The 26386-nt window shown below is 35.8% G+C and overlaps 1 protein-coding gene across 1 annotated transcript in view; it reads left to right on the top strand.

Annotated features, from left to right (window-relative positions):
* The window catches only part of USH2A (usherin), a 587033-nt gene that overhangs the window by 369248 nt on the left and 191399 nt on the right, over positions 1-26386 (top strand). Inside the window, exons 38-40 of the mRNA XM_058169610.1 lie at positions 7801-7951; positions 8101-8243; positions 16133-16761. Of these exons, the coding sequence (XP_058025593.1) occupies positions 7801-7951; positions 8101-8243; positions 16133-16761 (923 nt within the window). The remainder of the gene's footprint in view (positions 1-7800; positions 7952-8100; positions 8244-16132; positions 16762-26386) is intronic.

Raw genomic sequence — 26386 nt, 5'->3', positions numbered from 1 at the left:
TTGTAGGTATCTCTTCTTTCTTCCAGTATTGTCCAATCAACAGTCTTGCTGCTGTTATTAAGTTCAAAATCAATTTAGTCTCAATCCCTGTACAATCCATTATAATTCCCAAAAGGAAAAATTGTGGCAGGAACTTTATCTTCTTCTTCAGTACATTTTGAATAATCCACCAAATTCTTATCCAAAAGACCTTAATTTTCTTGCAAGTCCACCAAATATGAAAATATGTAGCATCATCACAATCACACCTCCAACATTTCGCTTGGATATTAGGATACATACATGATAATTTTTTGGGATCTAAATGCCATCTATAAAACATCTTATAAAAATTTTCCCTTAAATTCTGTGCTTGTGTAAACTTAACATTTCTAACCCAGATTTTCTCCCATGTTTCCAACATTATTGGTTCCTGAATATTCTGTGCCCATTTTATCATACAATCCTTTACCAAATCCTTTTCCGAATCTATTTCAAGCAACACATTATACAATCTCTTTATATGCTCCTGGGTCTGATTTCTAATTTGCTTTATTAAATTTTCCTCCCTTTGCATTATACCAATTTTTTGATCTTCTTTCCATCTAGCACTTATTTGCCCATATTGAAACCAAGTATAATTCCTCCCTTCTTCATTTAATACCTGTAATGATTTTAATTGCAATCTACTTGGCTGCCCTATGTTACCAGACAAGATAATCTTTTCACTTAAAAATGTAATCTGATGGGATCCAAAATGCCTTTTCTGTTCACAGTGTAGAATACCCCTTAAGATTGGGAAAGACTGATTTTGCCAAATTTTTGTAGAACATTTAAGACATGGCTGTTCTCCTGCACATTGGGCTTGAACACTGAAGTAAGATGATTTTTGTGTAAAAAGGTTATTATTTGGCTACATATTGTTTTTTCCTTTTTGTTAATATGTTTTTTATTTTCCTTTCCATTATTATAAGTCACTTTACAGTTATACATGAAAGGAACTGCCCTATAGATTGATAGATAGATAGATAGATAGATAGATAGATAGATAGATAGATAGATAGATAGATAGATAGATAGATAGATAGATAAATATTGACCTTTTTATTTTCTTCAATTTTTTCAGGTATTCTTATGTGATTTTTGTTTGCATATCATATATGTGAAAAATATATGACAAATCCGAACTGGCAGGAAAGAAATGGTCACACGCACATTTTATTGCATTATTTAAAATCTTAGTTTCTTTCTTCCTTAGAAAGAAACATCTCAGTTTGATAAATTTACCAATTGTATGAAATTCTCACCTCTTAGATGATCTTACTTCATTGAGCACAATTTGTATATTTTTGCTATATAAGGAGAGCTGTCAGAAAAAAAGAGCACTCAACTGAAATTCAGTAATAAAAATATGGTTTCTTTTTATTTTCCCAGATTTTTAAGAAAGCCTTCAAATCAGGACCCCCAAATTCTCAATTTGGATAGACATTAGAATTTTTTAAATCTTAAACATTCTTTCTGTTTTACCGATCAATTTTTGTCAATGAAGGAAAAACAAAATGTTCTTAATATAGTAACATTAGCTTTATTAAGTCAGATTAAGACTAGCTGTGTTGGTATATACTAGGGCTGCAACCATATGGCTCTGGGTCCACATGTATGGACATTTGTGCAACTTGGCTGTACCTATCTTTTAATAGTTCATTTATTTTTATGTAAAGCCTGTCTTTCTTTCCAAGAATTTAATTTCTTATCCTTTGTCTAATCTCTAAAATAGCAAAACTGACTAGTTTGTGCTGCTAAGGAGAAATAAAATTAAATTCTTCACCCATTGCACTTCTCCTATATACTTGCTGTATGCTATTTTGCCATGCTAATTGAGTATTTACTGGACAAGATGTGTTAATTCAATAAGTTACAAGTGGAGTGGTTGCCCCTTGAGGGATGTAGTAAACTTCAAAAAGGGCAGTTGAAGTAGCATTGTTTGTTGAGGCAGTATATCATCCTGATAGGTAAATGGCTCTTCTATTAAGAAAGTGACAGAGAAATTATTGCTCCCTTATAATTATTGCTTTTGTATGAAGCCAGTCCTGGTAGGAAATGTTAGGATTAAAGAAATGAAAGGGGAACACTCCTATCAAGTTCCTATTCATAAAAATATGTGAATATTTTTTTAAAAAATAATTTTTATTTCCATTTTCCAACATCATATTTATGTACAAACTATTATCCATCATTAATCATTAATTTTTATTTATTACTAATTCAGGCCTGCCCGATTGCCACTTCCTTTCTTCACAACCTCCCTCTCTACCCTCTACTACTTTCCCATCCTTCATCTCCTTCACTTTACTACTTCCTCTCCTCCTTCTCCACTCCTCCCTTCTTCCACCCTATCTAACCTTCTTATTCCCCTCCTCCTTCTCTACTTTTTTTTTTTTTTTTTTTTGTTTACATTTATACCCCGCCCTTCTCCGAAGACTCAGGGCGGCTTACAATGTATAGGGCAATAGTCTCATTCTATTTGTATATATTTACAAAGTCAACTTATTGCCCCCCCAACAATCTGGGTCCTCATTTTACCTACCTTATAAAGGATGGAAGGCTGAGTCAACCTTGGGCCGGGCTCGAACCTGCAGTAATTGCAGGCTTTGTGTTCTTAATAACAGGCCTTACCAGGCAGAGCTAAACCGGCCCTTTTTCCTACCTACTTTCTTCCCTCCTTCTACTCCTCTCTCCTTTTCTTTCTGAAATGGCAGTAGAGCATCCCCAATATCATTTTAAATTTTAATTTCATATCTTCAAAAGTTACTGTACATTAACAATCAATCCATGTATCATTTCCCCCCCCCTTCCCCCCCAGACTTCCCAGAGCAAATACCGGGTATTATGACCAACAATCACAAGCTTAAGTATACAAAATATACATAACCTCCCACCTTTAAAAATTTGAAACTTTAGATCCCCTCAGAATAAAAATAGAGATAGGAAAGAATAATAAAAAGAAAAAAAGAAAAGAAGCAATACCAACTTCACATATTACTTCTTCTTACAGTCCATTTTTAAAATTAATCCATCTTCTCAAATTCAGTTTTTTTCCCCACTTGTATATTCCTTCAAATTTCATAAATCCATTTCTCAAATTACAGTCCATCTTCTCGAACTCAAATTTTCATCACTTATATATTTCTTCAATTGCCATAACATTTAATGTCCGTTCTTCTTACAGTCCATTTTAAAAATTAGTCCATCTTCTAAAATTCAAATTTTTTTCACCCACTTGTATATTCCTTCAAATTTCATAAGTCCATTTCTTAAATTACAATCCAGCTTCTCAAATTCAAATTTTTATCACTTATATATTTCTTCAATTGTCATAACATTTAATATCCAATCTTCCAATACTACTCCCAATCAAATATCATTTCGAATAAAATCTCTCAAATATATTTCCAGCTTAACTTCATAACTTTTACTATCTATAAACGTGTCAATTAAAACAAATAATCATTTAAACTACATCCACAATATAACAGTAAACAATTAAAATCATTACATCCACATTATCTAAATTCATAAATTTCACTTTCCATCCTTCACAATTAAATAATATCATCCCATAGATTTATACCATACAAATAGCAAATAACAAAAATCCTATAATTTATATCCTAAACAAATCAATTCCAAAAATTAACCATAATCATCATATTCACATCTTAAACATTCCTCCCCTCTCCCATTCTATTTTCCATCATTTCCAAACCAATTAACTTAGCATCTAACAACAAAGGATTCCCACTCTTTAAAACATTAATATAAAAATGTCTCGCTTTCATAACTGAATTAAGAAAATACTTTCTGCCTCTAAAATTCACTGACAAACCCATTGGAACTTCCCATCTAAAATATATCTGATGTTTCTTAAACTCATCCACTAAAAAAGCAAATTCTCTTCTCTTTCTTAACATTTTAGGAGGAGTTTCCTTCATCATTTTTATATCTTGTCCCAATATTTGAAATTTATTTTTATAAAAGGCTTGCAAAATTTCATACTTAACTTTTTTAGTTGTAAAATAAATAACCACATCCCTCGGTACTCTATTTTGTCTTGCCCACCAAGAATTAACACGATAAATTCTTTCAACATTAATCTCAAAATCTTCTGGCTCCACACCCTTTATCTGAGCAAAGGCTTGCGTAAAAATCTTTTAAATTTTCCTTCCTATTTTGCTTCAAACCCCTCACCCTTATAGCATATTCCATTAATCTATATTGTAATATTACTCTTTCTTCATCTGCCCTATCTACCTTTGCCTGTATATCTTCCATCTTATTATCTAAGTTCCAATTGTTTTGATTCTTTTGAATTTCCTCTATTTTCCTTTGCAACTCTAAATTAGCTTTATTAATTTCTGCAAGATCATCTTCCATCTGAATACAAGAGCTTAATATTTGCGCAATTGCATCCTTTACCATTTTCATTTCCCTCTTCTGCTCTTCCACCACTTCCTTAAAATCCAACATCTCTTTCTCTATTTCATCAAATTTTTGATCTATTTCTAAAAAATGACTCTCCAAAAACTCCTGTAAAGAATTTCTTAATTCCTTTTTGATTTCTTCTTTTAATTTTTGAATCTGAACTGAAGAAATTTCAAAGTTTTTAATGACTTTTGGTACTATTTGCTTAAAAGCCATTTTTTAAAAATATAACCTAATAACGGACCAAAAAAAAATTAAAAAAGAAAAATTCAAAAAACTTTTCTTCTAAATCACTATAATCCCAAAGAAGAAGAAAAAATATAAATCATAAAATTCTCGTTTCTTCCATTTAATCAGTATCTTCCTATATATTTTCTAATTCGACACTAGCTGTTAGTAAGCATTTCTTTAACTTTCGTTTCCAGTACACACATTCCACAAAACCGCCATTTGCTTTCTTCTCTCCTATCTTCGCAGCAAATATATCCTTAGGGGCTTGCAGTCTTCTTACAAACAAGTGCTAGAACTCCAGTTTCTGCTCCGTCCACGTTACAATCCATCATAAATCAATTCCTGCCATGGAAATTGGACGCTGCCTTTCATGGCAGACACCCTTCCCCAGCCAGGAGCTTATCAGGCTATGGAAGGAGAGCTCCCCGCAAGCCTCAGAAGCTTTTTCTGTGGCTATATTTGGGTGTCTCAACTTCAGCCTGAATGCTCATCTCTTCCTCTTTGCCCGAGGGAAGAGATTTCCAAGCTGTTTCCAAGATTTACTATGTCCTGACAGCTCTTCAGACTAGGGAGTTAGCAGCCTAATCAAAGCTGCTTCTCAACAAGCGGAGCCATACCGGAAGTCCAAAATATGTGAATATTTTTGAATAACGAGAAGTTTGATCTATCATTATAGGTCATCAGCTGTTTGGATGGTCTTGATTAGTTTAACAATGGATCCAGTTTTCCAAAATATCTTGGAAAAAAGCATGTTAGAGACTCCATTTAGATCCTTGGAATGCAATTGGGAAGTGTGGAGGGTGACTTAGTGGAAGGTTGCCTTTCAGAAATTAGACATAGCTTATAGATAACCTTTAATGCAATAGGAACAACCTACACTGCTCTACATATAAACAGAAACAGGTAACCTTTTGGCAACAGAAGCTGCCCTTTTTTGTATTCTGAGACACTTGCAATTTACTATTACAAAATTTGTTAATAGGAACTCTGGATTAAGACAAAGCAAAAAGTTAATGCCGAGGCCAGCTTCTGTTCTACAGAGAGAACAGGAACAGAGAAGCAACTTTAGGATCCAATACTCATTTCATTCTTCTTAAGCCATGGGTTATGAAACAGGAATGGTGGCTTTGAAAGTTTAATTATCAATAATTAAAATAAATAAAATAAAATAAAATAAATAAATTCTCAGGACATTAAACATTCCATGTACAGCATTTGTTTAAACACGCACAATAGAATTTCTGTTCTGTTTACCAATCTTTTCACTATTTCATAACTGCTCTCAAACCTGTCACAAATGTCACAACTAGCAGTTAGATGTATTTTGAATTCTGAAAAGACTTCTAAATCCCAGCCATCAAGCTCAGTCAAAAGTACCAATGTACTTTTTAACCTAGCCAGGTGGTTCGGTGGCTAAGATGCTGAGCTTGTCAATCAGAAAGGGCGGCAGCTCGGCGGTTCGAATCCCTAGTATAGGTCTCCTGCATGAGCAGGGGGTTGGACTAGATGACTTCCAAGGTCCCTTCCAATTCTGTTACTGTTAAAAATTAAACTCTTACATTTAAAGTCTAATTGGCTTTCAATATCCAAAACAGCATTTCTGTTTCTTATTTATTTTTTTATTTATTGGAATTTGTCAAACAAAAATGAGAACAAGAATAAGAGAATAAAAATACAATGACAGGGACGATAGGCATATTAGTGCAATTATGCATGCACCCTCTACTGACCACTTAAGTATGAAGTAAGGTCCACAGAAGTCAATTTGTGACTGAAACTGTGAATAGAATAGAATAGAATAGAATAGAATAGAATAGAATAGAATAGAATAGAATAGAATAGAATAGAATTTTTTATTGGCCAAGTGTGATTGGACACACAAGGAATTTGTCTTGGTGTATACGCTCTCAATGTACATAAAAGAAACAATCAATATAAATCATAAGGATACAAGCAACAAAGTCATACAGTCATAAGTGGAAAGAGATTGATGATGGGAACTATGAAACGATTAATAGTAGTGCAGATTCAGTAAATGGTCTGACAGTGTTGAGGGAATTATTTGTTTAGCAGAGTGATGGCCTTCGGGAAAAAACTGTTCTTGTGTCTAGTTGTTCTGGTGTGCAGTGCTCTACAGTGTCGTTTTGAGAGTAGGAGTTGAAACAGTTTATGTCCAGGATGCGAGGGGTCTGTAAATATTTTCACAGTCCTCTTTTTGACTTGTGCAGTATACTGGTCCTCAATGGAAGGCAGGTTGGTAACAATTGTTTTTTCTGCAGTTCTAAAAGAAAAAGAAGAAAGCTATTAATTATCAAAGAAGTTGCTATTGATCAGTCAGTAATAGTTAAAATAGTCTAAGTAACAGTTTTCATATGTTCTATCTACAGAAATTGCACCTTTTTGGAATGTCTTCTTAGACAAAGCCCAACAATTAATTCCTTTCTGCATCAGGCTGAAACCTCTTTTTGACATTTTAGCTTAATTATTCTTTTTCTGTTCCTATCATTGTGATTGCTATTGTATTTTTGTTTAGAACTTCATTTATTTTAAAGGTCTACCTTCATGTACCCTGAAATGTGGATAAAATGTGATTTGTATGCAATTAATATAATTAATAAGTGGTGTCATGTTATCATGTACAATAACATTGCACTCCTTTGATCATGCTTGGCTTACCACGTGGCTAGAACTAGAAGTTACAAGCTTATTATGTAGCTTGTAATTGCTGAGGATAAAAAAAGCAGGTATCTTTAGTCATTGGTTTTGAAGCTGATTTGTTAATATACCAGATAGCAATCACGCTCAGGTGAGCCAAATCAGTTGTTTTCAGATGATAAGATCGATACACAGCATTATAAATTTGAGAGCATCACATATTAATCTATCTAGGGATTTATATTAGTATGGATGTACTATGATAACATTATTATAATTTAAGAAGTATGTAGCCCAATACTACAGTAGCACAAACAGATGTTAAATTAAACTCTGCTTTAATTGCTGTTGATCCTCAATATCAGTTTTCCAGTGTATTAAGTTTTTTGATTCCATCCAGCATATGTTGCCCAAATCTTTCTCTGCTCTAATTCATCCATGTTTTTCCAACAGCTCCAGATGGCATGTTGCCTCCTAGGCTTTCATCTGCTACTCCAACCAGTCTTCAGGTTTTCTGGTCTACACCAGTTTGCAACAATGCTCCAGGCTTACCCAGATACCGACTCCAAATAAGACTTAAGAACTGCCCAGAAAATAGTACAGAGTAAGTAGATAAATGCTCTGCTATATTCTGAAGAGATGCAAACTGATGTGAAATGGTTTATCTCAAATGCAGCACTTCTGTCCATACAGTATTTCCGTGTGATCTTGTATTTCCCGTCTTAAAAAATTTATATATATATTTTGCTTTAGGTTGTTTTCTAAACCAACAATTTATTTACATCACATACTGAAGAACCTGCAGCCATATACATCTTATGAGTTGAGGGTTATTGCCTGCAATGAATATGGTGATACATTCAGCAACTGGACTCTGATAGATACAGAAGAGGATAGTAAGTAGCTTGAAAAAGTACACGGTGCACTTTTGCAGGACATATAATGTAAAAGTCAATGTAACGGTCATAGCATTTATTACGATTACTGAAGCTATTACTTTGCTTTTTGACTATGTAAGGCTGTATGTAGATTCTGGTCAAAGGCCTCTGTTTTTTAAAAGCATTCTCATTTCAGGTGATATAAATGTTAAAAGAACCTATCCTCTGGCTCCTATGTAATTTTTATTATATGTTTTTTTTTAATATTGCCTTTTAAAACATTTTAATATTTTTATGCATTGGAAGAGAGGGAGAAAAACCTCAGACCAGGGGTGAAATCCAGCAGGTTCTGACAGGTTCTGGAGAACTGGTAGTGGAAATTTTGAGCAGTTCGGAGAACTGGTAGAGAAAATTCAGAGAACCGGCAAATACCACCTCTGGCTGGCCCCAGAGTGGGGTGGGAATGGAGATTTTGCAATATCCTTTCCCCAGGAGTGGGGAGGGAATGGGGATTTTGCAGTATCCTTCCCCTGCCATGCCCACCAAGCCACACCCACCTATCCATACCACACCATGCCCACCAAGCCACACCCACAGAATCAGTAGTAAAAAAATTTGGATTTCACCACTGCCTCAGACCAATAGTGCAGATCCTGGATAAGTGCAGATCCTGGAAGGATATCATAACTTTTTGATGCATTCATTACGCTGTTGGAAGAAATATCCATCTGGGTTCAGTTCCAAGTGGGGAAAAAGACACTGGAAACATGAAGACTACTTGGAAAAATGGTTTAATGGTGGTCACATGTTCAAGTCGTTGGGTGAAGAACCAGAGAGGAAAGGAGAAGAAGAGAAGAAGAGGGGAGAAGGGCAGAAGGGTAGAAGGGATGCTGAGTGCCTGAGTTTATACTCTCTGAGGGGCCCCACCTTGGTGTTTCCTGTTCCTGTATAAGAAATGTACCCTGATTGGTTGTCAAACTCCCAGGTGGTCTAGGGATTTTAGCTAACATTGTAAGTTGTCTCTCAAGCTTGCTTGAGCCTTGCCATGTGGTGAGTTTCTGTTGCTAGATGAATCCTATTGTGTTGCAGATGATGGTCCATTGACAAAGGTATGAGGAGGCAGGAAGCTGCTTTGTCTTTAAAACAGATTTCTCCATTTCTCATCTACTCAATATCCTCCAAAATATTTCATTCTTCTAGGAGAGGGGTGAGGGCTAACTTCCTACAAATCAGCTGTTGCTGATTTTAGCTGAATGTGTAAACATTAAAATTACTAAGGTTAGATGGGGGTGGGATGTGGGGATATGGAGGAAAGGTTCAAGTTATTTTAATGATTATTTTAATTTGTATATTGATGTTTTTACATGCCTGTAAACCGCCCTGAGTCCTTTGGGAGATAGGGCAGTATATAAGTTTGAATAATAAATAAATAAAATAAATAAGTTATTCAAGGTTTAACCCAATTATCCCTTTCTAGATCTTAAATAATACCATTATCCCAACCTCCCTCCACAGAAAATCAGACTGTCACTTAAGACAACTGTCTTGGGAGTGGCAGTCCCTCTTTGACTTATAGGCAAGCAATTACAAATTACTCCATTAGCGCCAGAATAGGCCAATTGGGATAGTTACCACCCCCCCCAGTTTAAACACACACCACAATGGAATTCAGGAACAGAATTTGTGGAACATTTTAGAAATGTAATAAATACAATGGATATTGTAGACAGAAAAGCAAATCCATCCGTGAAATCTGTCAGGGACAACAAGACATTCTGCCTTTGTTTGTAGTACGTGTCTTGTGATACACTCCTTCCAAGCCTGCACTGGGTTTGTAATGCCTTTGTTACAAAAAGGCAAATAGGCTTTTTTTTTGGTCTGATAATACCGTTAATAGAAAAATGTCATCTGAATGTCAGCTTGTTATATAGCTCTTTAAAAAACAAACCAGGATTCTTTCAAAATTCATACTTGGATGGAGTCTTAAATATTAAGTATTATTGTTAGATTTATTTATTTATTTTAGTTTTTTTAACCGTAGACGTGGCAATTGTCTGGAACTCATTTTATAGTCTATTAGTTGCAAAGTTTGATTAAATTTACGATTCTGCTCTGGAAAGTTCATTAAACACCAGTCCCTTACAGATATGTTCTGCCTGACCTCTGAAAAGTATACAACTCTCATTACTTTTAAAATGCAATAATCTATTTCTGTTGCCCACTGCATATATCAAGAAATTCTATGATTCTCATCATGCCTGGCCATCAGAAGATAATTCTGCACTAGTAAGTAAATAAACACTTGTCTCTAGTCAGATGATTAGAAAAGATTAATGATAATTTTATACCTTCTTTTCTTAAATAGAGTCTGAACTTTTGAAGCAGACAAGCAAAATAGCCTCCCATAAAAGATAATTTCATTTGGCAAAATGAAACTACCTTCCAGTATTAATGTTATAATGAAATAGCCTGAGGAATCAATCAAAGGCATTAAGGGATATGCCCCTCCCCTTCCACACCTCATCTGCTGTAGTTGGCTCTATAAACAATTCCTAATAAGTAACATGAGTTTATTATTTTATTTTCAGCCCTGGCAGGTGAGGTAGTGTCACTGTCAGACTCTCACAGGCTCCCATCTAGTGACAACTGCATTGACAACATGTTCTATTCCACATTGATTTTACAGTTAAGGACCTGATTGTGATATATAGAGATTTTAAGAATTCAGCTGAGAGTCTGACTTTTGCCTTTTATCATTCCATTAAAATTTTATAACCATCTTTTTCATGTCATTTCATCCATGAATTCTTATTTTAAAAAGTGATTGCTGCTACTGGGTGCGTACTTTTTTTTTTATATTCAGAGCCTTTTATTATATTAGCAAACTACTCCAATTACAGTTAATAGTTGTGTTTTACATAATTGTGGTGACCCAGTCAGCCAAGCAGGATCATGCTAGCTGATGGTGTCTTCACAGACAGAGACAGGCTGCCAAAGTATCTATTCATCTAACAAAATCATGAGATAAAACGTTAATTCTTCTTTTTCCAACAGGGCCAATTCCAAGTTCTCCAAAGTCTCGTTTGTCCTGGTTCAGTAACAGGTAGTTTGAAATCAGTATAAGAGTGAACCATCCACTGACATAGAATATTAGGCAGCCCATGACCTTTTGGGTCATCACTTCAGAGCTATTTCCTTACCTAAACAGTGAAACTGAATGGCCATGAGTAGGCAAAAAATCAGGGGGAGTGGAAGTGACTTCCAACTTCCTGCCAGCTTCCCCATTGACTTTCCTTGTAGGAAGCTGGCACAGAGCACTGGAAATGCCAATTAAATGACTGTGTCTGACATGGCAGGGTGGCACTGAATTTTTCCAAATCCTGTGAAACCCATAGGTTCCAGATTTGGACACATTCTGTAAATTAGCTCAATTGAGGTACCTTGGTTTAAAAATAGTTGTCTTATATGATGCACATTTTGCCCAATTGACAGTTACAAACAATCAAAAAGATACAATAGTTTGAGTAACATACAGTTAGGATCTTTATTGGCAACCAAGAAGGATAGTTCACTTCACCTGTTCCAGGCAAGAATAGAAATTTCTGATTTCTACTTCTGGATTTAATCTAAGTTACACAGCCCTCAGGTTCTCACAGGGGGCTATTCCAGCACCAAAATCACTCAGGCTGGTTCTTTAAATGGGAAAACTTCCCAGGCATAACAAGCTGGTCCTTGAAGTAGTCTATTTGAAGTATCAGCATGTCCCTGAACAAATCATATAACACACACACTCCTCCATTTTAATAATAATAACAACAGAGTTGGAAGAGACCTTGGAGGCCTTCTAGTCCAACCCCCTGCCCAGGCAGGAAACCCTACACCATCTCAGACAGATGGTTATCCAACATTTTCTTAAAAATTTCCAGTGTTGGAGCATTCACAACTTCTGCAGGCAAGTCGTTCCACTTATTAATTGTTCTAACTGTCAGGAAACTTCTCCTTAGTTCCAAGTTGCTTCTTTCCTTGATCAGTTTCCACCCGTTGCTTCTTGTTCTACCCTCAGGTGCTTTGGAGAACAGCCCAACTCCCTCTTCTTTGTGGCAACCCCTGAGATATTGGAACACTGCTATCATGTCTCCCCTAGTCCTTCTTTTTATTAAACTAGACATACCCAGTTCCTGCAACCGTTTTGCTATTCTTTAACTTTTTGCACAAAGATGTTTGAGGCAAAGTTCCCAGGCTGGGTCTCTTGTTCACAGTTGTCATCTTTGTAGACAACAGTCAGGAGATGTGGATGCTAAGACTTGCCTTTTCTGCATCTGCTGTAATAAGTGTATCATCCTATTCCTCTTTCATGTATGAAAATTACTCCTAGGTCAAGGGTGTGACATGTTTGAATTAAGTTATCTTTTTTTTAAGTGTTGCCATTTTAAAAAGAGTGTAGCAGCAAATGAATGTAAAAAAGGTATCCTTTCCTTTTTAATGTTTTTTTTTGGGGGGGGGGAAGCAAGGCAAAGTAGAAAATTAAGTTAAGCCTCTGTTCTCATAAGTTATAGCAGATAATGTTAAAAGGGCTATGCCTAAACTCAGCAGGGGTTTGTAATACAAGTTCATCTCATTATCCCAAATGTTATACCTATAATGCTAGCAGTAGGGATGAAAGCTTTATCTTACTTATCATAAGAGAAAACAAACTGCTTGGTTATTTTCTTCCTGCAGATAACCGCAGTCCAATTGTCCAGATAGATGCCTAATTAGTAAGTTGTTGACCAGCCCTGTAGAAAATGAATCTTGAAAGCTGAATTGCTTTAAGTTGACTTTCCAAAAATCATTATCACCTTCTGTACCTTAAATCTTAACAAGATGCTTTCCTTTTTTAAAAAAAAAAATCAAAATGATTTAAATCTAGTTATCATTTTTGGAACTATGGAAATGAAAAAGAAACCTCATCCTAATATAAATATGAAGATCCAAATACTTTTTAAAACTTTCCAGAATGATTTTGAATATCACTTGTATATTTTAACTACCTTCTAATATGTAACTAATATGTAACTAGGGAACCACTCACCTAGAATCTTTCTTTATATCAATTTCACAAAAATTTACATAGGGGTAATTGCTGTTATAAGCAAGATATGCACTGATTTATGGGGTGGTGAGAGTAGATATTGATATAATACTTCATGACTAATTTACTTTTCCCCTTCTTTCAATTGGCTGTAGGATATAACTCAAGGTCTCTGGCACTATTGCCTTTGAAAATGTGAACATCTGATTCTATGAAACAAACAAATAAAAAGCCTTGAAAATTCTTTTAAATGGTTATGGCACTCAAGAATGTATTTTCAAAAGATTTCCAATAAAATCTAGTGTTAAAACAAAATCTCATAAACACCAAAGATGTTGTGGGCAGAATAGGTGGGCATAGCATTCTTGATCCCTTGCAATGATTTATAGAATTCACAAGATGGTTTATAAGAATGCTAAATGTTCTGGAATTACAGCTGTTACTGATCAGTGATTGAGCCAGATTTGTGTTTTTGCACCATGTTCTTGCTTGTACCTAGAGAGCAGTAAAGCCTCAATATAATAAAAAGCACCTGCATTTTAAATGAAATTTCAATTGAAAAACTTAACAGCCCTTCAAATTGCAGAATTTAATGCAGCCCACTAAAGCTTAAATAACGTTTTGCCTCCACAGGCTGAGGGGTTTTGCATTCAAGGTGACTTGATTGTGTCGCATGGTGAAATTATTTACAATTAAGGGATTTCTCGAGGGGGGGCAGTTGCCGAGTATTTGCTGTTCCACGACACCTATGCGGGCATATGGTTCGTCTTTTTCAGTATTCATGGAAGCTCCTGAACCTTTATGATAATTGAATCTGTTAGAGTGCTGAGTGGAGCAAGCATAAAACCTGTTAACCTAAAGGTCAGATCTGTGCATTGTTTATTTATCAGTAGGTGAAAGAGCTAAATCGGCAGCTTCTGTCACAGTCACAGTAAAAAATCACCTACAATATTAACAGGGAGTAGATAAATTGCAAAAAATGGATTAGAATGATAAACAGAAGAGAGAATAAATATTGCATATGTAACAAGACGCATAGGAATAGCTTTACTGGCCTATGAAACGTGCAGGCTTGTTACAATGATGTGTTCAAAGTAATTAAGAATGTGTTCTGAAAGAACAGCAGCAAAAGTTAAAAAGAAATGATTCTTGCCCAGTTTCATATATTTTCTTAAAATCATGAATTAATTCTTAAAACTCATTAATTAATTCAGATGAGTCCATTTGGCCATGGAGTGGATATAGCAAGACAAGCTGTTTTTCCCTTTCACTCGTCCCCTGTGCTCATCATCTTCTCCCAAGAGTTTGGCTTCTCTTCTAATATAATTGGGGAACAGAATGGGGAAGCAAAAGGGAAATTCTTATTTTTATTTTTATTTATTTATTTGTCAGACACAACAATATATATAAGTATAAGCATGAAATAACCATACGAATTGGATACAACCAAAGGGAACATTAGGACAGGAACAGTAGGCACGCTGGTGCTCTTATGCACGGCCCTTACAGACCTCTTAGGAATGGGGTGAGGTCAATAGTAGATAGTTTTTGGTTAAAGCTTTGGGGATTTTGGGAAGAGACCACGGAGTCAGGTAGTGCATTCCAGGCATTAACAACTCTGTTACTGAAGTCATATTTTCTACAATCAAGATTGGAGCGGTTCACTTTAAGTTTAAATCTATTGTGTGCTCATGTATTGTTGTGGTTGAAGCTGAAGTAGTCTTTGACAGGAAGGACATTGTAGCAGATGATTTTATGAGTTATACTCAGGTTCTTTCATATATTTTAGCCTAGTTCTGCATCTCCTTTTAGGTTTCCATAGAACAATGGATAGAAGAAAGGAGCTTTTGATAAGAGAAATAATAGAGTAAGATTGTATTAATGTTAAAAGATCTGGGACATTTTCTGTTGCATCATACCAAACTTTCACTTAGGAAAGATGTTTCATTTACACTAGCGTTTAAGATCTCTAACCCTAGAAGGCAAACAAATACTTCTTCTCTGACACTATTTTTCCATTGTAGTTCATGTTAGTAGCATACCAAAATTGAACATTGGAATTCCTGATCTTGTGCCTTGTTTTAATTATGGGAGGAACTATACTATATTGATTCTTAATTAGAAGGGGTCTGTAGTCATCAAAAGCTTCTAATTATTGGATGGGTTCTCTCACCTATGGGAGGCTTTTGATTCAGCAGACTTTTTTCACTGAAGAAATGGGGGAGGAGTTGACATTCACCCACTTGTCACTTGTACCTTCAGTTCTCCATCTTTCCCTAAAATCTGGTCATGGAAGTTGGGAATTACAATGGAAAATCAGAATTGCTTTCTGCCAGTGGCAGTGTTCTGAGCAGAGTCCCTAAAGAATACATTCCACTAGCAGAATCCTCTAAAACATTGTAAAAATGGGCTAAGTTAATACTCTGTAAAATCACTGACTATAATGGTTGAGTTAAGCCAGGATTAGCCATTGGGCTGGTTTATATACTGTTAAATCATAATGGATGGGTTCACCCATCATATTAAGCCCAAACTGAACAAATTGCATTATATTATAATGTTATTATAAAATGAGACCAATGGGATTCTCAATTCACCTGAGAACTAAATGATAAGTTTCAAAGAATAAATAGTTATATAATCTCTGTTCACTATTGCATTCATTACAATAAAGGTAACCTGTGGATGGTTTCTCTTCATTGCTTATATTGTATTTAAGAAACAAAGGTATTTTCCTGTGAAAAAGTTTCTCTCTCTTTTTTTTTTTTTTGCATTTTATGGCTGCACATTAGGAGCAATGATCTTGTTCTCCCCTGCAACCCTTCTTCTGTTGTAGAACCAGGACCTATTGACCCACCACTAATCTTGGAAGTGAAATCCAGAGAAACAACCATTTCCTGGCAGCCTCCTTCAAGGCCGAATGGCATTGTCACCCACTACAACATCTATCAAAACCACCAGCTGCACGCTACTGTTCCAGGAGCTAAATCAAAATACGTTGCATCTTTCTTGCAACCATATACAGTTTACCGATTTCAGGTGGAAGGATGCACTTCCAAAGGGTGCTGTCTTTCCTCTGATAGCCTACCTATACAAACCCTTCCAGATGCACCTGAAGACATCCCTGCTCCAGAATTATACTCAGACACACCAACATCTGTGCTCGTGTCATGGCAATCTCCTCTTCATCCAAATGGACCAGTTGAAAACTTCACAATAGAGAGAAGAATAAAGGGAACAGAACAAGTGTCCACAGTAGCCTCGTTTCCTTCCAATTGTTCCAAGAGTTATCTAGACCAAAGTACTAGTCTTAGCCCTTGGAAAAAATATGAATACAGAATATTGGCAAGCACTTTTCAAGGTGGCCTTAACAGCAGTTCTTGGGTAGAAGTCATCACCAGGCCCTCAAGACCTGAAAACATCCACGCTCCTAAGGTGCAAGCATTAGATCCCTATACTGCCCAGGTTTGTTTAGCCTTATTTTTATTCTTTCCAATCACTAGAATGATAAAAAGGGGCTCAGAATTCTGTGTGTCTATGAGAAGGATGACTCTTAACACTGAATTGAAAGACACCAAATTGGGTAGAGGAAAGAAGCTGGCAAAAGAAAGGCTAAAATGAAAATAAGCCAGATCAGGCCAGGGGTTGTTTCAAGAAAGATTCTCTCAGTCTCAAAAATTCTCCTATGGGAGAGACAATCATGCACTGGGTTTTAATGCTGCTGATTTATTAATTCTCAAATCCCTCTTTCCTTCTGATCACGTGTCCCAGAAAGATCACATATAGACACAAGCTAGATAAATTATCATGAGGGAAGATGGAAAAATGCATACATGTAAAGATACAATACCCTGCTTCAATGCACATAACAAATTTACTGGTAAATTAGATACAAGTGTTGGAAAATATTCAAGAAATTATACTCTACATGCTTTTTCCACCTTGTTTATTTCCTAATATTAATTAATTGGTGATTTCACATATGCAACTTCTAAAGACTTCATTGGTTAATGTAGCTACCATGCACTAAGCTCTTTCAACTTTGTTTGCTTGTTTCTGAAAATTTATATAGCCACCCAACTCACTCTCATTGACTTGGGGCAGCTTACAAACATAAAAATGTCATCTAAAAAACAATAAGCCATGGTGGCGCAGTTAGGATGCAGTATTGCAGTGTAATTCTGCCAGCTGCCAGGAGTTCTATCATCATTGGCTCAAGGTTGACTCAGCCTTCCATCCTTCTGAGGTTGGTAAAATGAGGAGCGTGTTAGGGGCAATATGCTGACTCTGTAAATCACTTAAAGAGGGCTGTAAAGCAGTGTGAAGCAGTATATAAATCTAAGTGCTTTTGCCATTGCTATGAATAGCAATCACCTCCAACCCCCCTTGGCAACAAAAAATAATAAGCCACTTGATGGGCTCCAGTGCACTCTGGTTTCTCCAGGTCCATTGGCACAAGTGGGTCTTCAGTGCCTTGCAAAGTTTATGTGTGTCAGAGTGGGAGGCAATCTTATCTCTGTTGGGACGATATTTCATATTGAGATAGCCACCATGGAGAAGCCCTTCTTCTTAGTCTTGCTAGATATATCTCTTTAATAGAGGGAAGTCATAACATTTCCTGCCTTTTCACTCAGGTGGGTTGGATAGCTGTGACTGGGAAAAGACAGTCCCTCAAATAACCTGGTCCCAAGCCATGCAGCAGCACATATGGTTTTGAAATGAATAACCAGCACCTTGAATTGGACCCAGAAGCAAATTGGCAGCCAGTGTGGTTCTCTGCACAAAACCATATGTGCTGCTGCATTTCACATCACAACTGTTTTGTGTCGAGCAGCACATTACACCATAACCGACCTTCATCCACTGTTCTGCATCAACCTGCAACCAAAGTAATCCAAATGACTTGTTGTTCCCATAGAAGTTTCATCTGTTATTCTGTTCAGACTAATTAGTTACTATCTCCATTGACTGTTCACATTTTCAAGTTTCCTGTGATACATTTTGATGGGTCTGGGATCAAAGTATGTCTCCTTTCATGTCAGAGGTTCACTGATATCTCACCCCATACTAGAATAGAATAGAATAGAATTTATTGGCCAAGTGTGATTGGACACACAAGGAATTTGTCTTGGTGCATATGCTCTCAGTGTACATAAAAGAAAATATACCTTCATCAAGGTACAACACTTTATAACTGTTAATAATATAAGTGTATATAAGTGTATATATAAGTGTATAAGTATATTTATTATATAAGTGTATATAAGTATACAATACTGATAAGTGACCTGACCCAGGATCTTCATATAGATGTTAAGGAGCAAGGGAGAGAGAGAGAGAGAAATGGACCACATGATAACAGTTACTGGGTCAACTTCTCCTTCCCTCACTGTACTGACAAGAATTGTCTGCTTAAGAAGGAATGGAGCCACTGCAACTTCATAATCCTCATATTTTCCCTTGAACTCAGAGATCGTTTATAAAGATGCCAAGATTGATGTATTGAAGGCTGATGAAGGCTTACTTTTAACATCCAGACCCAGGTGCCATTCATCCACCAGAGAAATGTGGTTTTCATTCCATAATCTTAGCTAACCCTGGCTACAAGGAATTGGGATAATCCATTTATCTTTAGCAGCAATCTCGCTACTTTTTCAAGAACTTTCCCTATATCGGTTCATTAGCTATTTGGCAGATTAAAAGTTTTCATAAATTAAAAATAAATAAATAAACTGAACTCCAGAAAGATTCTATCTTGCACCTGGGAGCAATAGAGAAAACAGCTGTCTTGCATGTGACGCAAAAATCAGTCTTTTGATATTAAGAAATATCTATAAAAGCACCTTTCCTGAAAACACTGGTTCTTGGATTGGACAATGCTGAGACAGGTGGTGCCTTAGATTTTTCTACTTAAAATTTTCAATTTTTTGTTTCTCCAATTTTAGGTTTATATTAAATTCAAGATGTCTTGACAGAGAATGCCCACTAGATGTTATTAGTCTGGACATCATCGCCCTTGCTAGAATTTGATTCATCATTCTATTGTAACTTTTCTTCATCAGTTCCCTTGTTGTACACTAAGGTCTCCTTAAATTCAACAGATTACTTTCCTGTTGTTTTAATTGTTATATTTTAATCCCAAATGTGGTAAATTAAGTCTCTTTCTCTATTTTTACCATTTTTAATCTATTTGGTAGTATCTTAGATGTTTGTGTTCTATTGTGCTTCAAGCTTCTAATTAGAGTCAAAATTCAAAATAAATTCTCATATGAAATATTTTAAATAGTACTGTGGGAATATTTAATTTTAATCAAGAAAATATATAGATGCTAAATATAGTTTTTGTTTTCATCCCTGATAAATCAATACATTAAGAAAACAGTTTTGGAGGACTGCCTCAGAAATTTTCAATTATTCATATCTTTCATTTGGGAATGAACTCTAGAGGACAGGATAACTACTATTGTTTTGGCTTACATACAAACTTCATTCAGGGGAAATTAGTGTAACTAAACAAGAGGGATTTTTGTAGCTTAGAAGTCTCTTTTGTGTAAATATACACATGCTTCCATGGATTCAGTCTTGTACTAGTGCCAAAAACATTGGTACAGTAGCTTGCTCACTGGAGCACAAAACAAAGGACGTTTGCGTAAGGATAGAGATTATCCACTAGAATCATTGACACTGTTACTGCTAAAATTGTTGTTGCTGTTTTAGGATATTTATTCCCTGTGTCAGTAGAATTGTGTGTGTCAGACACACACACATACACACGGAATGCTCAGAAAGCATTGGAGAACATGAACAGAATCACTATTTTTTTAAAAAAAACGTAGTTTGACATATTAGCAAGCAGTAATAGTTTTAAATGAGAAATGTCTTGAAACATCCTCTTAACTCTAAATCAGATTAACTAAATTTATGCTGCAATGGTAAATATTATGTTCAATCATTATGTCAGAATTCATTACAATACATATATAGAATACTTTCTCTGTCACTGGATGGAACTCTTAATATTTGGTTAGTGGTATGTGGCATTTGTACTTGGAATATACACAGCTTTTCTTGGGACTGCATGGTAGCCAGGTGCTTAGAAAAATATGTGTTTAAATTAGGAAAACATTAAAGAGGCAGCAACAAGATGCAACACATATCACTGTCCTGTCACCATCTCTGTTGCAGAGGAAAAGTACTCACCAGATGTACAGAGTGCCAACAGCTTTGTACAGTTATATCGTGATTAATGAGTGTTTGAATAATTCAATATTCAGTTTAGTGTGAATTATAAATTGATACCAAGTCGTGTTTAATGCAACACAAAATTCAGTTAATTGCACAGTCGAGGCTAGTACATGTTCAGTTGCAGTTGAGATTTTAGATGCTGCTAATCTTCACGTGTCTAAAATGGAGAAAAGAAAGATTCTGTCAGAGGAAAATAGTACCAGCTTAGAAATGAAGAATCTCATTATTACATTACAGGAAAAAAATTGATATAATTCAAGTCGTGAATATGGTCTTAGCATCACTAAAATATGATGAGATGTTGGAAGGCCTGAATCTACAATAGACATGCAGGGAAAATATAAAAGAAAAAAGTAAAGTTGCACCAGATCTTTGTGGTTGGTAAACATATACCAGTGCGGCAAAATTGAAATTGAGCATCTTTTAACTGTATGGATTGAGGACTGCACTCAATATTTTATAAATGTATATTAAAAAGTTTGTGGTTAAACATTTTCATTGCCTATTTCAATCAAGATAGAAGAAATTACCACATTTCCCTAGAAATATCACTTTCTTGTGGGCAAATTCACATTTTACTAGTGCAAATTCAAATAATGCAACCATCTTGTGGGATTATCACACTAAGTGAGACATAGCTGAATTTATCACTCCAAATCAGTCTCCTGGAGAAGGAAGACTTCTTCACTGAAAGTTTTGGATCATAATCTACCACACAGGTTGGTTGATAGTCATTTTTTTGACTTCACAGCAGTGGTGAAATCCTGCCGGTTCTGTCCGGCTCAAGTGAGGCGGTGTGTGGTTTGGTGAACCAGTAGCGGTGGCAGCGTGAGGCTCCACCTACCCACCCGGACATCATTACTTCCTGGTTTTTAATCCTCTGCGCATGCACAAAGCCTTCTGCGCATACGCAGAGGGTCAAAAATTGGACGTTACAATGGCATGCACACTTCAGAACTGGTAGGGAAGGTAAGTAGATTTCACTCCTGCTTCACAGTCTAGAACACAGAGGCAGCATTTTATTTATAGTATTTTAATTATTGTTAATATTTTCCCATTTGACAATTTGTCCCAAATTATCTCATATTTTCTACCTATGATATTCAAACCCTTGTACCAGTGCCAAAACATTGGTACAGTAGCTTGCTCACTGGAGCACAAAACAAAGGACGTTTGCGTAAGGATAGAGATTATCCACTAGAATCATTGACACTGTTACTGCTAAAATTGTTGTTGCTGTTTTAGGATATTTATTCCCTGTGTCAGTAGAATTGTGTGTGTCAGACACACACACATACACACGGAATGCTCAGAAAGCATTGGAGAACATGAACAGAATCACTATTTTTTTTAAAAAAACGTAGTTTGACATATTAGCAAGCAGTAATAGTTTTAAATGAGAAATGTCTTGAAACATCCTCTTAACTCTAAATCAGATTAACTAAATTTATGCTGCAATGGTAAATATTATGTTCAATCATTATGTCAGAATTCATTACAATACATATATAGAATACTTTCTCTGTCACTGGATGGAACTCTTAATATTTGGTTAGTGGTATGTGGCATTTGTACTTGGAATATACACAGCTTTTCTTGGGACTGCATGGTAGCCAGGTGCTTAGAAAAATATATGTTTAAATTAGGAAAACATTAAAGAGGCAGCAACAAGATGCAACACATATCACTGTCCTGTCACCATCTCTGTTGCAGAGGAAAAGTACTCACCAGATGTACAGAGTGCCAACAGCTTTGTACAGTTATATCGTGATTAATGAGTGCTTGAATAATTCAATATTCAGTTTAGTGTGAATTATAAATTGATACCAAGTCGTGTTTAATGCAACACAAAATTCAGTTAATTGCACAGTCGAGACTAGTACATGTTCAGTTGCAGTTGAGATTTTAGATGCTGCTAATCTTCACGTGTCTAAAATGGAGAAAAGAAAGATTCTGTCAGAGGAAAATAGTACCAGCTTAGAAATGAAGAATCTCATTATTACATTACAGGAAAAAAATTGATATAATTCAAGTCGTGAATATGGTCTTAGCATCACTAAAATATGATGAGATGTTGGAAGGCCTGAATCTACAATAGACATGCAAGGAAAATATAAAAGAAAAAAGTAAAGTTGCACCAGATCTTTGTGGTTGGTAAACATATACCAGTGCGGCAAAATTGAAATTGAGCATCTTTTAACTGTATGGATTGAGGACTGCACTCAATATTTTATAAATGTATATTAAAAAGTTTGTGGTTAAACATTTTCATTGCCTATTTCAATCAAGATAGAAGAAATTACCACATTTCCCTAGAAATATCACTTTCTTGTGGGCAAATTCACATTTTACTAGTGCAAATTCAAATAATGCAACCATCTTGTGGGATTATCACACTAAGTGAGACATAGCTGAATTTATCACTCCAAATCAGTCTCCTGGAGAAGGAAGACTTCTTCACTGAAAGTTTTGGATCATAATCTACCACACAGGTTGGTTGATAGTCATTTTTTTGACTTCACAGCAGTGGTGAAATCCTGCCGGTTCTGTCCGGCTCAAGTGAGGCGGTGTGTGGTTTGGTGAACCAGTAGCGATGGCAGCGTGAGGCTCCACCTACCCACCCGGACATCATTACTTCCTGGTTTTTAATCCTCTGCGCATGCACAAAGCCTTCTGCGCATACGCAGAGGGTCAAAAATTGGACGTTACAATGGCATGCACACTTCAGAACCGGTAGGGAAGGTAAGTAGATTTCACCCCTGCTTCACAGTCTAGAACACAGAGGCAGCATTTTATTTATAGTATTTTAATTATTGTTAATATTTTCCCATTTGACAATTTGTCCCAAATTATCTCATATTTTCTACCTATGATATTCAAACCCTTGTACCAATGTGAACCTTATTTTTAGAATCTCTCTGTGCAAAATAAACAGATTAGGCTGCCCTAGAATCTCATTCTCACTGAAAAGGCTCCATAGTTATATAAGAAAGTTTCAATTTTGTTCAACTGACTCTGAGGCCAAAATTAAACCAGGTAAAAACATGGGGTTTTTTTCTATACATAATCTTCCCTCTTGAATGAGGGAGACATAGTGATTGATTTAGAAGACAGTTTGCAGTGGTTTTACCCTGTTTATTAAAGTTCCGTAAAATACCAAGAGTAATCCTCTTTCACAGTTAGCAGTCTCAGTTTTGTTCTCGTCCAAGGAAACAGTATACCTGCTTTACAGTCTAATACAGGGGTGTCAAACTCACATCGTCATGGTAGCATCACATGATATATCAGGACTTTTTCCCCCTTCTCTAAACTCGGCATGGGCGTAGCCAAAGTGTGATGCATCTGGTCCGCGGGCTGCATATTTGACAGCCCTGGTCTAATAGGTCAACAGAAATAAAGTCTATATAATGAAATGGAAAGGAAAGGAAGAGACTGCATAGTTGGGTATATGCAGAGAAAAGCAGGTTGAAAATAAAAGGAAAATATCCTCTTTTACCTGCTTATAAACTTGTTAACACTATAGATAATAAGGTCCTATGTATCCCTTAATATTTAAGTTAGAAAATTGCTTCAGTTTTAACAGAAGCTCTGTAGAAAAGCTACGGAGAAGAATGAAAATAATTTACGGAGCACTATTTTACAGAACTGCAAAAGCTTTATGACTTTCTAGTTCTGCTCAGAGGCTAAAATAAATGGGTCAGTTCTCTTATGCCACATGCTTGTCATGTTAATATCATCAATAAGAGGTCTTATAGGCAAAAGATAAATAAGCACTTGCTTGAGGGACAGGTCAATAAATACTTAAAATAACCTCCTATTCTTGTAAGAAGAGTTGAGAAGATTATTCTTTTATGAAAGTAAGGACATCAATTAATAGAACTTTCTGATTGTCAAAGCAATCAGTCTCTAAACTTTGAGTACAAATCCTTATTTGAACTGGAATAGAATTTGATATAAAGAGTAACACAGTTTTGTTTTTTATGTAGTCATAACATCAATATGAATGATCCAATGCTGTGTAGAATTCATAACACTTAGTACAATTGTATCTCTAGACTACAGGTTCCTTTGGTTGAGGCTGAGCTTTTGACGGTTTGAAAAGAGCTGAAACCGTGAGATTATTGTGCTTTTGTAAATATCTCACCAATCTACAATGTGAAGTTAGGATAGAGAGGCTTGTGGCAATTGCCAGCTTCTTTTTCATTTTTTAGAATTTCCCATGCCTAAGCATGTCTGGTGACACATTGGTAACATGTCCTGGGACTGCAGGAATTTTCTGATATGAAAGGATTTTTAAGACACAGTTCACAAAGACAGAGCCAGGAGTGAAATCCAGCAGGTCTGACGGTTTCTGGAGAACCAGTAGCAGAAATTTTGAGTAGTTTGGAGAATACCACCTCTGGCTGGCCCCAGAGTGGAGTGGGAATGGAGATTTTGCAGTATCCTTCCCCCAGGAGTGGGGAAGGAATGGAGCTTTTGCAGTATGCTTTCCCCTCCCATGCCCACCAAGCCAAACCATGCCCACCAAGTCACATCACACCCACCAAGCCACACCATGCCACCAAGCCATGCTCACAGAACCAGTAGTAAAAAAAATTGAATTTCACCACTGGACAGAGCTATATTATACAGTTTATTGTTGAAAAGAACAAGCAGCAGTCTTCTTGACTCTAAAAAAAAAAGGATAATTCTAATATACTCTTGGTCCTATAGTATTGTTAACACTGTGCTTTCTTGCGTTAGAGTTATTTTCCTTGAATTGAAAGATTTTGATTATGTTTATAAAAAAAAGTTTTCTAAGGTTATTGTTGTTTCTATTCTGTGATAGAAAACCTATGATGCTTTGATATTTAGATAGTGGAATGAAAGCTTCTTTAATCCAGGAGAATGTCTTCAGCATAGCAGGGATACCAAAATTTCAAGGGAGAGAGAAATTGAGACATTCCCTTGGTTAAGTAGAAATGCTTTTAGGACAAGTGCCGTTAGTTCATGCTGTAATGTTCAATTTTTGGTCTAATAGAAGTACAGGATGATAGTAGCCATAAAGAAGGAGTAGAATCCAACATGTGGTATCTAGTATCAATCTGAGAGTGGTCCAGAAGGATGATTCTACAAGTTACTGCAAATATTTTGTTTTATTGGGTTTGTGCAGTAAGAGCTTCACTTTTTCTTACCTTTTCAATGCAGTCACAGTAGTTTTCTCCATGTTAATAATGAAATAGTTTTTGTGCCAATTCCATAACTAGTTCTTCTGGCTTGTAAGCACTTGTTCTTTGATAGAAATGAAACAGCTACTTAATCAGATCTTGGGCATCTGCCCTAGAAACGTGAAATGGCTGCAAGAAATTCAAGCAGCCTGATTAATTAAACTTTGCTTTAAATGACTCCTATAGGAATTGACTGAAACAGGTGGCTTAATAGAAAAAAGTCTTAGTGGCTTAATAGAAAAAGTGTTAAAGACTTTTCATACATCATAAATATAATTTCCACGCTAAGTGTAGAAAAATTGAAAAGTGGTGGATCACGTGGAGCCTTAGCCAATCATTATCATACCTTCTAAAATAATAGGAACTGACATTAGAAAGATGTAGCCAAAGCCCATGAGGATGAAATTTTTAAAAAAACCCAAATCTTGAAGGTAGTCGCTCATTACCCAAAGACACTGAAAAAATATCTGAAATATTGTTGCATATTGCCTACCAATTTGGATATATCAAGAATAGTTTGAAGTCATAGCCAAGTTGTGGGTAAATCTCTATGACTGAATGGTTACTTTTCAGGGGAAATGTCATTTCTGAAAAAACAACAAGAAAAGTAAAAATAATACAATGCGTACAATACAGTA

This window comes from Ahaetulla prasina, chromosome 1 (genome assembly GCF_028640845.1).
Source record: "Ahaetulla prasina isolate Xishuangbanna chromosome 1, ASM2864084v1, whole genome shotgun sequence".
Classification (NCBI taxonomy): Eukaryota; Metazoa; Chordata; class Lepidosauria; order Squamata; family Colubridae; genus Ahaetulla; species Ahaetulla prasina.
This window is presented reverse-complemented; position numbering and strand designations above follow the sequence as displayed.